At 50.2% G+C, this 14,302-nt stretch overlaps 1 protein-coding gene across 1 annotated transcript in view; it reads right to left on the bottom strand.

Moving 5' to 3' along the window:
- Positions 1–545: 545 nt before the first annotated feature.
- Positions 546–14,302, bottom strand: part of LOC115777211 (NF-X1-type zinc finger protein NFXL1-like) — a 14,579-nt gene continuing 822 nt past the window's right edge. Inside the window, exons 2-13 of the mRNA XM_030725047.1 lie at positions 12,920–13,010; positions 10,173–10,293; positions 9,691–9,847; positions 8,978–9,069; positions 7,207–7,228; positions 6,609–6,731; positions 6,188–6,342; positions 3,707–3,776; positions 2,339–2,443; positions 1,826–1,906; positions 1,691–1,744; positions 546–1,594 (exon numbers count right to left, since the gene is read on the bottom strand). Coding sequence (XP_030580907.1) covers positions 1,397–1,594; positions 1,691–1,744; positions 1,826–1,906; positions 2,339–2,443; positions 3,707–3,776; positions 6,188–6,342; positions 6,609–6,731; positions 7,207–7,228; positions 8,978–9,069; positions 9,691–9,847; positions 10,173–10,293; positions 12,920–13,010 — 1,269 coding nt within the window. The 3' untranslated portion in view covers positions 546–1,396. The remainder of the gene's footprint in view (positions 1,595–1,690; positions 1,745–1,825; positions 1,907–2,338; positions 2,444–3,706; positions 3,777–6,187; positions 6,343–6,608; positions 6,732–7,206; positions 7,229–8,977; positions 9,070–9,690; positions 9,848–10,172; positions 10,294–12,919; positions 13,011–14,302) is intronic.

Raw genomic sequence — 14,302 nt, 5'->3', positions numbered from 1 at the left:
CCATGTTTATAAAGATGGCTGTAACCACGGTGACCTGGTTTATGCAGAGTCTCTGTCAGACGTACGTGACGAGCGACGGGTGGATCCCACTGAAAACCTCAGAGGAGCCAAAGGGCGTTCTTCCTCTGGACTTCCATGAAACAGGAAATATTTGTGCTTCCCTTGAACAGAAGCTGGTGGAGCATCATGTTTACTCCTGGAGCCACTGAGTCATCAGTTTGCCTCACTGTACAGTTCTCCATCACGCTGGAGAAGTACTCGTCCTTCACCAAACTGTTCTCAGATGCTCTGAGGATGGTCTTCATTCATGGCCGTGTGCTCGGGCTCAATTAGGAGGACACTCCCTTTGATGAGAAGCAGCCACACACACACACACACACACACACACACACACACAGGTGTGACACAGTGACTCTCAGCTTCTTATTTTCCTACATGTCCCAAACAACCTGAACCTCTTGCACAGGTTTTCAACAGACTGATGAACAAACCTGCTCCTCTCAAAAGAACTGCAGTGATGTCATCAGTTAAAATGACCAAATGAGGTGTTTTTAATATTTATTCTTTAAATCTTTGGAGAAAAAAAAAGATCAAAAAAGGAAAGAAAAATGACTTAAATCCAAAAACTACTTTTCATAAACATGATTGATTCCTTACGTTTCCAATCAGGAGCTTCTTGCTCTCTACAAACAAAGATTACACACCAGGGAGAACAACGAGCTTTAAAGGGAACTAAACATTAATAACTAAAATTAAATGTTGCTGCAGTGTCAAAGTGTTCAACACTCATCTTCATTTGGAACTTGAAACACATTAAAAAACCATTAGAGAGAATATTGAAGGCAGATTACAGGACAAAAACATGAGTAATTAGGCTGTTTGTTGTTGCAGCTTCAGTCTCAAACCTCAGTCTGAGCCTCCATCCAGCTCCTGCTGCTCTGTGCAGCAGGAAGATCCTCTCAGAGGTGGGCTGCAAAGCAGGTTGCACAGGCAGCAGCTAGAGTATGCAGACAAAGCGGTGTACATATCACCCGGGTGGATGTGCAGAAGGTAGCAGCTGACCTCATGGCCTGCCTGACCTGAGCATGCTCAGAGGCAGCGTCTGCATTCTATGACATCATTGATGATAAACGAGGCTGTAATCAGGCCGTGACCCTGTCCTCAGAGAGAGACCCGACCACTGAAGCTGAGGAAGAACTGAGGCTCCAGGCTGGAGCTGCAACCGCAAACTGACAGGAAATGAAGCAGAACAGTTTCAGGCTTCTCTGCTTCCACACAATAACCCAACACGGTTCCTCACTGGAGGAGGAGGAGGCGGAGCCGTGCTTCTGAAACGTGACGCAGTGTCGTGTTTCTAAACTCGGCTCAGCACGAGTCGAAGCGAGCGCTCGTCTGCTCAGCCCGACTCCTGCAGGTAGTAGTAGGCGGCGGCCGACAGCAGAGCGCCACCCAGTGGGACGAGGACGAAGGCGGCGCACCTCCTCCACCACCTCCTCGCCTCAGACTGCTCGTCATCCACCTCCTCCCTCCGCCCTCGCTTCTTGTTCCTCCGCCCTCCTCGCTGCTGCCGCTTCTCGAAGGCCTCCAGCTCCTCCTGCACAGACCATCACATGGACTCAGTAACTGATTGTGTTACGATTGGCACCACACAAAGGTGCAGCCTGAATGAGCTCAGCACCTGCACGCTCACCTGAAGCTTCCTTTGCTCCTCCTCCTGAGCCGCTCTTTGCTCCGCCTCCTTCAGCTAAAGACACACACACACAAAGTGTCAGAGTGTGTGAATCCCTCAGTGGCTGTGCAGGTATGTGTGTGTGTGTTTGTGTACCTGGCTGATTTTCCTCTGCTGCTCTCTGCAGACATCATCACACTCCACAGCAAACTGAGCTGAGAGCGAGCACAGCACCTCCTACACACACACACACACACACACACACACACACACACACAGTAAAAAGAGGTGAATGAAAGAAACAGTGCATCATGGGACCTCCATGAGGTCTGGGTTACACTCAGGATAAATGCACTTTCTGCTGTGTGAAATATTGAGCTTTTCTCCTGAAGCAGTTTGTTTCTGTTTACACCAGCAGGTCATCACACCCTCAGCACAGCAACCAGCAGCTCTGTGTGTGGATGTGAATCTGCACAGCGAGGCAGGAAGTTTAACTCTAACACTGATTTAAGTCCTTCTGAATAGACGAGGCTGATGATGGTCCATCATATAACCAAGGACAGAACAAACTGTTCACCATCACAGGCTCATGTTTACATGCTGAGCAGCCTTCTTACAGGTGTTCCTAATAAAGTGGCCACAGTGTATGAGTGTGAGTATTTGTTGTACCTTCTTGATCCTCCTGCAGGGACACCGGAGCTTCACCTTCTGCTGACACTTCTCCTCACACACACCTGGATGACACACCTGCTTACAGCGATGGCCACAGCTCAGCTGCAGACACACACACACACACACACACACACACAGATTAAAGCTGGGCCCCTCACCCTGCTCTGCAGCCTCAGTGAGCACACACAGAGCTCTGTGTAAAGCAGGTAACCCGTTCCAGAGGAGCACTGAGGCTGTGCAGCTCTCTGACCACAGACCCTTCAGCAGCTGATCACAGCTCACACAAACACACAAACTGACACACTGCCAACACACCAGCTCCACAGTGATGTCTGTGATGGTTACTGAGGAGTTTCAGCCTCCACAGCAGAGAGGAGCCATCTCAGTGCTTTGATGGGACTCTGTTTATTCTAACCTGAGGTCCACATATTCAGGACTGAGGCTAAATAATAATAACTCATCCTCACAGGTGTGTTACAGCCTCACTGCCTCACTCACAGCAGCACTCAGACATGCTCTTCAGGCTCGGTCTGCATGGAAGCTGTGACCGCTGGACCTGCAGGATGAGCCACAGAAGCTGTTCACAGCTGCACTGACTCTCAGGCTAGAACCATCTGCAGGGTTTCAAACTCTGACCCACACTTTGTGTTCCACTGCACATCAACAGCTGAGCTGAGACGACCTGAAGCCTGCAGAAGGAGAGTCTGTGAGGACCGCTGCACATGTTTGTTATTCCTGCTCTGTGTGTGTTACTGTGGGTCTGTGTGTGAGTCTGTGTGTTACTGTGTGTTACTGTGTGTCTGTGTGTGTTTCTGTGGGTCTGTGTGTGAGTCTGTGTGTTACTGTGTGTTTCTGTGGGTCTGTGTGTGTTTCTGTGGGTCTGTGTGTGAGTCTGTGTGTTACTGTGTGTCTGTGTGTGTTTCTGTGGGTCTGTGTGTGTGTTTTGGCTTTTCAGAGCTTAGGTTACAGCTGAATGAAAACAGTCTTCTGACAGAAGGACACACAAACCAACAGACTGTTCAAACATTTGACTTCAAATATTTGTCTGTGTGTGTGTGTGGGTCTGTGTGTGTGAGTATGTGGCAGCATGAAAGCCCTGAATCAGTCCCAGGTGAAAGCAAAGCCGGAGCAGAGGCTGGGACAGCTGGCGCCTCGGTGCAGTGATCAGAGCTGAGAGGACGGTTGTGTTACTGCTGTGTCTGATTGTTACTGATCAGGGAGAGAAACAGGAGGAGGGAGGAAGAAGAAAGGAAAAAGGAGCAGTCACACACTTTACTGAGAGCCAGGTGACCGCACTTAAAGGCTGATAAACTCGTCCCATGATGCAATGGGCCTCCACAGATGGAGTTAGGTCGGTGCTCGTACCTCTTTGGGACACTGGTTGTTGCACGATCCCAGCAGCACTTTGGTCTGCTCATCCACTGAAGTCAGCTTCCTGCAGAGAGAGAACAGCCAGCCTCATCAATCATCAATCACATGACTAAACACAGCTGCTTCATTGGCTGCTCGGAGCTGATAGGCTGCAGATAACCTGGAGCCAGCACCCACAGATACACACTGCACCAACCAAAGCTGAGCACAGAGCTGAAGGGCTGTCTGTAGATCAGCCTGCTGTGAGAGGTAACACTGGGTCTCATGGTCAGGACTCCATAACCGCTGCTCTCAGCAGGGCTTCTTCTCCTACCTGACCAGGTGCGCCCTCTCCAGGAGAACCTGGCTGTCTACACCAGACCAGGGCTGCAGCGGTTCCTCGAGTAATTTAAACACACTGATAACACAACAGCAGCAGCTGTTTTACGTGCAAATGGGCGGAGCCATTACTGAGACGGTGAGCTCAGGTGGAGTAACCACCTCTGAGCTTCTTCACCCATACATACCTTGCCGGTCTCTCAGGTCAGCAGACCAGCTGCTCTTGGAGGTACCAAGATCAAGAAGGAAGCTCAGGGGGGACAGGGCTTTCTCTGTTGTTGGTCCTAAGTTATGGAATGACTTGCCTTTGCAGGTTAGAGCGGCCCCTTCACTGTCCACTTTTAAAGTTCGTCTTAAAACCCATCTTTTTTCCTTGGCTTTTAACTCCAGCGGGATCTAGTTTTAAACTGTTTTTTTTATTTTTTAACCTGAAAGAGTTGTTGAACTGTTATTTGTGTTTTAATGTACAGCACTTTGTGTCAGCTGTGGTTGTTTTAAAGTGCTTTATAAATAAAGATGGTATGGTAACCCTGTACTGGGAAACAGCTGGAGGTCCTTCATCAACCACCTGATCAGCAGGTGATGTAACTGCTCCACCCACCGCTGTTTATCTGATTAGTGGATGGAATAATCAATAAAATACTCGATTACTAAAATAATCCACAGGTGCAGCCCTACACCACCCACCTCCAGTACCCACCTTCCCAGCAGCCACAGGGCCGAAGCTGCTTGGCGTGGCTCATTTCTTCCTCCAACTCTGACACCCAATTAAAACACTCCCTCACCTCCGTCCACATTTCTGCCACAGTGCATCAAGTATAGAGGACAGTGGGTGTTGGGAGTAGTTTGCTCCTCTGTTAGGCTGAGCCTCGATGTAGCACAGACTCATGATCCCCTCCACCCGGCATCTCTGACAGTTTAATCAAAGGGGGGGTTAATCGTGTTCCCCTCGTTGCTGCTAGTTCAGCACTGTGGTTTCATTTTGCTGTGTAATAGTGCAAACAGCTTCTAGGTGCATAAACTCCACAGTACGGCTCAGATGAGGCGATGGTCCACAGCAGAGCTCTTAATGATCACTTCAGTGTGAGAGCATCAAACTGTCCCCTGACAGCACTGATGCTGCAGCTGCACTTAGAAACAAACAGCTGGCACAAGCCTGGCCTCACGGCACCATTTGGAAACCACTGAGCCAAAATGGCCCCAGAGCTCACAGGACCACAGTCAGAGTGGAAGTGACAAAAACACCCCACTCTGCAGTGTTTTGGTCCTCAGGGCCACCGTAGGCTCAGCACATGTTACAGGTTTGTCTCTGATCGCAGGTCCTGTGCTAACAATAACACAATGACAATGCTGACATCCTCTGAACACTGTATGTGGCACACCCTACAGAGTTACACTGCTGTGCAAAAGTCTTGAACCACCACCGTGACTGCAGATAATACAACGTCAAAGAAGCTAACAGTGTGACAGCATCAGGGTGGTCCCCAAACAGCTGTTAGCTGAAAGCTCAGCATCTCTCAGCATGTGTGCAGCGTGTCCTTAAAAACTGAGGCACTGATCAAGTGCAGGGCAGAAGAAGCCGTGGCAGGCCTAAAAACTCTCTACAGCGGATGAACAGCATCTCATGCTGTTAACAGGAAACGTCCGTGCCTTTGATACATCTACATGTTTAAATCTCTGCACCCATGAGCCAATCAAAACAAAGAATGAGGGGAGACTCAAGACTTTTGCACAGGTCTGCATAGCAGGCTCCTTTGTTAGACACCAAAGTTACACAGACTGAGCTGGCTCTCTCCTGATGGAAGACTTTCTAACTGCATTACCATCGAGCACCCTGAAAACACTGCTGCAGACGAGGCCGTCACAAGCTCCGCCCAGCTCCTCTGTTCAAGGGAAGGTGGAGAATCCCAGGTACCTGAACACTGGGGTAGGCTCCAGCCCCCACAACCCTGAACAGGAGGAGTGATGGACCTTTGAACTCTGGCCCTCGGTCCTACTTTCACTGAATCGTTTTGTCGTCTCACGTGATTCCTGTTCATGTTTTCAGTCGCTCTCCTTTTGTTTACGTCATTGTGTGAATCAGCTGTTGTGTTGATATAATAAACCTGATGTCATGGTTTTTATCAATAACAGGAAGCTCAGTGTGTGTGTACTGACGTGCACTCCAAGTACAGCAGGCTGATCTTGCAGTGGCACCGCTGGCGGATCATCTGGCTGCAGGGGGGGCAGCTGCCCGGGTGACAGGGGCGGGGGCAGGAGTGAGGGCAGCCGGGTGGGCGGGGCTTAGAGCAGCCCTCCTCACACACCTCACACTGCAGAGAGACGGAGAGAGAAGATTAATGTTGCACTGAAGGTGTGTAAACAATAAAGAGGAGGAGGGGCTCCACAGGAGGGTGGTGGTCCTGTGGGGTCTGGTCCAGCTTCTGGAAGAAGACTCGAGCACACGTTTGAAAGGCCTCTGAAGGTTTAATCTGAAGCACTTTTTACACCCATCAGTAACCAAGAGATCACCACGAGCAACACAAACCAGAATGTGGTTTCTGCCGTTTCATTGGCAGACACCTGAACAGGTCCTTACCGGGTTGCTGTCGTTCACCAGGTGACACTCTCTGCTGCAGGTGTGGTTGCCGCAGGTCAGAGGTCGTCCGCAGGGTCGGCCGCAGGAGAATCGACCCCGGCGATGACACGGCACCGGGCTGACCTGCCGAGCACACACAGTTCAGTACAGACGTCTTGCTCGCCACGAGCATCTGATGACCTCGTCTGGAGGTGAACGAGCATCTGTATACGAGCGTGCTGAATACCAAAGCACCAAATGAGATGGAAGGAGAGAGCATTAACAGAGCGACAGAAAAGGACACGGCAGATAAATGTAGGGAGGAAGGAGTGGACGAGGAACAGGAGGTCAGAAGGACAAACTAATAACGGGCCGCGTTTGGAACGAGGGAACGGGATGGGAAAGAAAACATCAAGGAGAGGAAGGACGGTGGGAAAGTAGGACAGATAACAAGAGGAGTGGAGGGAGGAAGTAATGAATCACCACACAGACAGATACGTGCAGACTGTGTGCCACGCTGTGAGTGAGTGTGGAAGACCAGAGAGGAAGAAGAGGTCAAAGTTCATCATCAGGAACAGAAATCGATACAGGTGAAGTGAAGGTGGAGGCGGGTTCTTACCTCGTGTTCTCCAAAACAGGCCCTGAAAGACAAAGACTGAGTCAGCTGATTGACATCTGCTGACTCACAAACTTCACATCATCATCATCATCATCACTTCCACACATCAGTTCATTTGCTCCCTGTCCAGCTGCTCACTCTTTGCTCTTATTTTCAATGGTATGATCCACAGTATGAACCTCTGTGTGATCCCTCACAGCATCCTCACTGCACACCTTCAGCTCCTCGTTAACTTCAGCACTAATTAAAGGCAGCGTCCACTCTCTTCCAGCTGCTTCGGCTCAAACTCAGTTTATTCCTGTTCATCTGAAACACTTTAACCACCTTCAGTCACTTCTTTTAGATCAGACTCATTCCACACCTGATGGCCCCTCAGTGGGTTCATGTGAATCCTGAGGATGATGGTGAGACAGCACTGAGGTCTTTATCTGACCCTCCGTTCACCTCCACTCTGTGACATCACACAGGGACCTCATTCCCTCCAGCCGTCACTGAACCTCTGCTTCCTTCACCGCTTTGGTTGAGAGGCCAACGCAGAGCTGCAGACCACCAACTGCAGCAGGACCAGCACACCACATGGTGTGTGTGTGTGATTGTGTGCAATAATGGGGCAACAAAAAGCTCACGCTGGTTCTCACACACCCACACAGATGGCTGATGTTGGCTGCTGACTGCGTCACTGAGCTGCAGGCAGCTGGCAGGCTGACTGTGTTTAATCTCAGGTCTAATGATTCGTGACGGCACCTCTGAGTGTGTGTGTGAGTGTGTGTGTGTGTGTGTGTGTGTGTGTGGAGGTTCTGGGCGCCACATGATGAAAACACTTGAATAATTTAGGAGGCCTGCAGCTCGTGCTTTAGTGTGCAGGGAGCTCAGCCTGTTACATCATGTTTCCACTGAAATCTCATTTTGGGAAATCTGACCCACAGTAAGCTCATCGCTGGAGCTCTGATGTTCCTGTTCTCCATGTTTCTGCACACTCAACTCCTCCATGTTTATTCTTAGACGATCACAAATATGTGACCACGTTTTCTCCATCAGCCTGCAGATAATCAGGCTCACAAACGTCAGGGACTTGTTGCTCAATGCACTGAGAAGCAAGTTCAGCATATCCAGGATATGGTTCTGATACCTGGCTTCTCTTGGCCCAACATCAGCCAATCAGGGTGCTCACATGAAGGTCCTCCAGGGTCCTGTGATGGCCCAGAGAACAGTCTGCACCCTCCTCTCAGCCTCCAGCAACTGCTGAAGACTGAAATTCAAACTTTAATTCAGTGGGGGGTGAATACAGGTTTCCTGAGTGGCCGCCTGTTGTTCCGGTGGAGGAGGGTCCGACTGTAATTACACTGAATTAAGGTGCTGCTTAAAGGAAAGTAGCTTCAGTTTTAGGACAGTTGTGGTGTTTGAGCTGCAGCCCCGGTGCTGTCACACTGCCTGAGACTACAAAGCTCACCTGGTCGTCCAGGTGAGACCAAAAAGTCTAAACTCAGGACAACATTTTAAACTCCTAGATCATTAAAGTAGTTTGAAGAGCAGGAAAAGAGCCAGAACAACGTTCCTCCTCCAACCCTCTGAGGTCTGATGGAACCTCCACCAATGGTGGTGTTTTCCAGAGATCTGATTGGTCAGCAGGCAGTGATGCGCTGACCTCTTGTCTGAAACACCACCTACGCTGGAGGTTAGGTATGAACCCCTCTACTGACGTTAGCTCAGTAACCAGAGGCCTGCCTCGTGTGTGTGTGTGTGTGTGTGTGTGTGTGTGTGTGTGTCTTACGTTGGCAGGGGTACTTGGCACGGCGGGCAGGGCAGAGCCTTCTCGACAAAGGCCGGCTCAGACGGCTGCTCCCACGGTCCTGCTAAGTGAACCTGGAGCACAGAAACATTGAGCTGGTCTCTGATAGGCAGCTGGAAACTTTCTGCTTCATGGAGCTCCTGATAAGATGCTGAGGACGGAGTCCCACACTCAGCAAGCGCACACACACACACACACACACACACACACACACACACACACACACACACACACACACACACACACACACACACACACACACTCACACACTCACACACACACTCCACAGACCAACATGTGAGCAGAAGTACGTCAGTGTCAGCGTTTAACCCTAAACCTGGGGTCAGGTGATCACACTGATTTATCTGCTGCTCTGAAGCTACACAGTAACACAGCTGTACTACAGTGTAGCTGAGCATCTAGTTCCTCTGAGCACAGCAGATCATCCACAGTAAAGCTGTGACATCACAGAGCTTTCAGAGCAGCTGATTGGTGGATGCTGTTCCCTCCACATCAGGGTGGGCACACACTGACCCCTGACCTGAAACTCTCACAGTGCTGCACACACACACAGCAAAGCTCCTTTGAGCACACATCACCACATCTGTCTCACCCTCAGCTCAGTGTCTCTAATTAGACCCTGACCACAGTCTGACCCCTGAGAGCATACACGAGGACCTGAGCTGGTCCCTTACCTGCTGGGACTTGACCAGCACCAGGTCGTGGCAGGGCCGCGGGCAGGTGTGGCTGCAGCCGGGCAGGGGCAGCAGGCAGGCCTGCTTGCAGGGGGGGCAGGGGCCGGGGTGGCAGCGGTGAGCCTCTCTGGTCGGGTGGTGGCAGGACGGAGGACACCTGAGGACAGCAGATTAAGACATTTCTAACTCATGCTGTTGGTGCAGCAACAAGGCTCCTGCAGCTCGTTAAGGGTCAGCGCCTCGTTACAGGAGCCCGTAATTAATAAAAACAATTAGAGCCGGCTGAAGGATAACCCACTGTGGCTCACTGACAGCTTTTAATCAGGCTGCTCCCAGGAGCCCGCTCATAACCACTGATAGGTAAGGCTGCAGGAAAACACTGAGCTGTGTTTACAGTCCTCACTGAAGGTACACACACACACACACACACACACACACACACACACACACACACACACACCTGTGTCAGAGGGGATTATTACCTGCAGGTCTCCTTGCAGCGAGGCGGTTTGGTGGTCTTCTCACGGCCACAGGGGACGACCAGCACAGTCGAGCCGCACGCACCCCGGACCTCCACCGACTCTGGGCACGGATAGCAGCTACCTGAGGGTGACACACACACACCTGTATTAAAGGGCAAGCCCACTAACATTTAAACACTTCAAACCAAATAAGGAGAACATGATGCTTGGGTGCATCCTAGTGTGGGTTTCCACTGGTTCCTCCACTCTGATCAACATGTGTTTGGCTGCCTCAGATAATCTGCTGCTCTGCCTGCAGGCTGTCAGTCCACACTCTGCTGTGAGAGGCCCATTAAAATAACAGTGCTGGCAGCAGATAGCACTGAGTGGGAGGCTCTCAGCTCCTGCAGATAAACCCGAGCTACAGATGCTTTTCCTCTAAAGGACAACAGCAGGAGCTCTGCTTATTTTAGACTCTGTACCACTGATGGCATCATCAGTGCATTCAGGTTTCAAAGGGAGCATCTGTTGGACCACAGCTGCAGCCTGGAGATCCACTGGAGGGTTCTTCTGAGCTGGTGCTAGAACTGATCCAAGTGCTGCTGAGCTCACTGAGGCTGCCAGGATAGAACAAGTATGACCAGCTGCTGTCCAGGATGGTGGAGATAAGAGTCCATCCACAGGATGAGACTCCTGGGACATTGTTAGAATAGATAAACGTTTAACTGTTTTTCTATGTATCATAATGTGTTCATCATAAACATGCACATGACCATCAGATTGTAAGCACAAAACATACTCACGCACACCCAGACCCTCCAGGTGAGGAAAGCAGGTAACGCCTGTTTCCTGACGTCACACACACATACACACACCCCCACACACTCACGTGACGCTAAAATAAAAGAGCCGGCAGGAAGAAGGAAGTCAGACTCTCTTTCAGACACGCACACGGGTGTAAGCTGACTGAGACTCTCCCTGCAGGTGAAAAGATCAACTACGGGTTTCTGTGTCTGTCTTTATTCAACGGTGGTCCGAACCTAACAGACATCCATCCATGTATGTCCAGTTTGTGAGGGCAGCAGTCTAAGCAGAGATGCCCAGACCTCCTCCAGCTCTCCCAGGGAACCCAAGGTGGTCCCAAACCAACCATTAGGACATGTTCAAAACACCTCAGCTAGGAAGCATCCAGGAGGCTTCACGGCCAGCTCAGTGCTGTGCTTCATAAGGTGACACGTGATTGGCTGCAACAGTTTTCGGCTTCGACCAGCCGACATCGGTGATCACACTGACAGTTCAGGTTACATTTAAATGGATCCTGTGGACCAGCGGGTCAAATACAAAACCACCAGGATCGACTCGTGTTTGACCTCGAGGGTGGACAATACCTGCTGCTGCACGCTTTACTGCCTTTACTTCTGCAACGAGAACATATCGAACCCACAGACACAAACACCACCCAACCCTTCACCAGCAAAGACCTACGGCCTCAGACTTGGAGGTCAGAGGTCACTGCTCGATGAACCCCACAGCAAACGGACATCCTGAGACCCTCTGTCACAGATCTGGTGACATCAGCCTCATCATCATCATCATCTACCAGTCTGTCGATGAGGCAGCTGATTATGTCGGGCTGTTTGGGAAAAACTTATAAACCATCATTCAATAATTCACTGAGCTCGCCCCCCCCCACAACAAGATCTGAATCAGAGGGAAACACGGCTGTTCCAGAGTTCCCAGAGTTACCAGAAGTAACAGCAGCTCAAAGTTTGAAGCCTTCAACTGAAATGTGACAACACACACACACGTACAGCTGTTATCTGTGTGGCAGTGCGTTGGCAGGAGTGTGACCTTCTCCCTGCTCCCTCTTCAAAGGTCAGAGCAGCCAATCAGCACGCAGCCACACAAATAAATTAACTTTAATCTATTCAGCCAATCAGGAGGGAGACGGATGAATAAACGATCTGTTATCGCCCGATCAGGAAACAATAGATGCAGGAAGCTGTCTGTTATTCACACACACACACACACACACACACAACACCACACACACACACAACAGTGTTAAAGGGGATTAATGATGATCAGCAGGAAACGGAGGTCAGCTTTTTCCCAAACATTCAGCTCCGTGTTCTGTGCTATCAGCTGGAAGAAATGTCAGCACGCACACGCACGCACGCACGCACGCACACACACACACACACACACACACACACACACACACACACACACACACACAAACGAGAAGGTGTTCTGAGCCAGAATTTTCTCCTCAGTTTGACCTCTGACCTTCATCCAGCTGTGAATCCTTCAACACTTCACAACCAATGTGACAGACAGGAATGTGATGTGACATCCTGTGTGTGTCTGTGCGTGTGTGTGTGCTGTATATGTGGACATGTTAACACTGCAGTCTGTGGGGACAGACTCACTGCTGCAGCCTCTGGTGGACGTCAGAGGAACTGCAGCTTATGGAGCTTCAGGCTGACAAGTGGAAACAGTTCCAGTATTCACAGTAACCTCAGCCCCTCTGATGGCACCACATCTGCTGCACCAGGTGTGTGTGGTGTGTGTGTGTGTGTGTGTGTCTGAGCCTCTCAGCCTCACTGTGATGAGATGCTGGCTCTGTTAGTTAGATGAGGTCATGTTCTGTGAGTCCACTCATGACATCCGTGCTGCCTCCACTGCAGTGGAAACATTCAGAGTGTGTGCAGTTTGTAAGGAGTCAGAAAACACTCGAGTACAGCCCTGTAAATGTAATCAGATACCTTGGTGGCAGACTGAGGGACACTTGTGGTTCCGACAGCCCAGGGTTCGCCCGCAGCTTTGGTCACAGGGGGGGCAGTTACCAGGGCAACACTGAAACACAGAGCATTGTGGGAAACAGAGTTTATACAAGACAGACAGAAGCTTTGAGGCTGTTCTTCTTCTACTCCTTTAATACAGACTCTGTTGGAATTGTTTTATGTAACTTTATTCTGGTTGTTATGAATTATCATAGCTTCAGTTTTTATAAGTTGATCATTTGTTTTCTATGTTATATTGTTGTCCCTTTTATCTTAATGAGGACACACACACACACACACACACACACACACACACACACACACAATTACATCATGTGAAGTGAGTGATGTTGTTACCTGAGCTTTGTGTAAACATACGTGATGTAATCATGTGAGCGAGTGAAATAAAACAGCTGTGAAGGAGGCCGTCCTTCTGAGATCTTCTCCTCTTCGTTCTGAGAGAGCTTAGAGGACGTTCCCCCCCTTGTGCAAGTGAAATAAGAGTTGCGTGCTTTGTTCCATGTTTTATAAAATGATCTGAACCTATCAGACTCCTCCACAGAGGAGGCTCGCCCTGCTGTTTCAGAGCATCCTGAAATAAAACATGTTTAGATTCAGCTTAAGGTTCTTCCACAGATTTACTGAACTTTGGAGGTGGTGCAGGTGGAGGGTGGATGCAGGCTCGTCTGCTTTTTTGGACCCTAAAGGTCATGTGACAGGCTGCAGCTGCAGTTCTTTGTCTTGGACATGAAGAACCTGCAGAGGTGGCAGATCTGTGGTTATGAAGCCGAGCAGAGAGCAGCAGGACCCCAGAGCCTCCACATCAAACTGCAGGTTTCAGCTGGCTCTGAGAGCATTCTCTAACAGTGTAGCGCACAGTGTAGCTGCAACAGTGTAGCTGCAACAGTGTAGCTGTAACGGTGTAGCTGTTCCTCCTCAGCTGGACTCTGACTGATCTGCTTCTTCTGGTGTTGTTCCGATCCGTTTTCATAGTTTGGAGAACCTTGCAATGCTCCAGAAGCGTCCTGGTTAAACAGCTGCAGTTCTAAATGCTGTGGGGATCACAGCTGCTGCTGATCCCTCCACAGGTCAACAGCAGCTTCCACTGCTGCTGCATGAGGGTTTGAATGAAGCACAGAGAGACTGGGCTGTCAGACTCTCTGCTGATCCATCAGAGGTTTGGAGCGTCGGTTTGCAGCGGTTAGCACTGCTGCCTCACAGCAACAAGGTCCTGGGTTTGAATCCAGCCCCGGGCCTCTCTGTGGAGTGTGTGTGTGTGTGTGCTCCCGTGTCTGTGTGGGTCCTCCCACAGTTCAAACACACTTACTGGGGTTAGGTCTCTGACCTGTACAGGTGCGCCCCGCC

The sequence above is a fragment of the Archocentrus centrarchus genome, unplaced genomic scaffold (genome assembly GCF_007364275.1).
Source record: "Archocentrus centrarchus isolate MPI-CPG fArcCen1 unplaced genomic scaffold, fArcCen1 scaffold_45_ctg1, whole genome shotgun sequence".
In the NCBI taxonomy this organism is placed as follows: domain Eukaryota; kingdom Metazoa; phylum Chordata; class Actinopteri; order Cichliformes; family Cichlidae; genus Archocentrus; species Archocentrus centrarchus.
The sequence above is the reverse complement of the archived record's forward strand: the minus strand, read 5'-3'. Positions and strand labels throughout refer to the sequence as shown.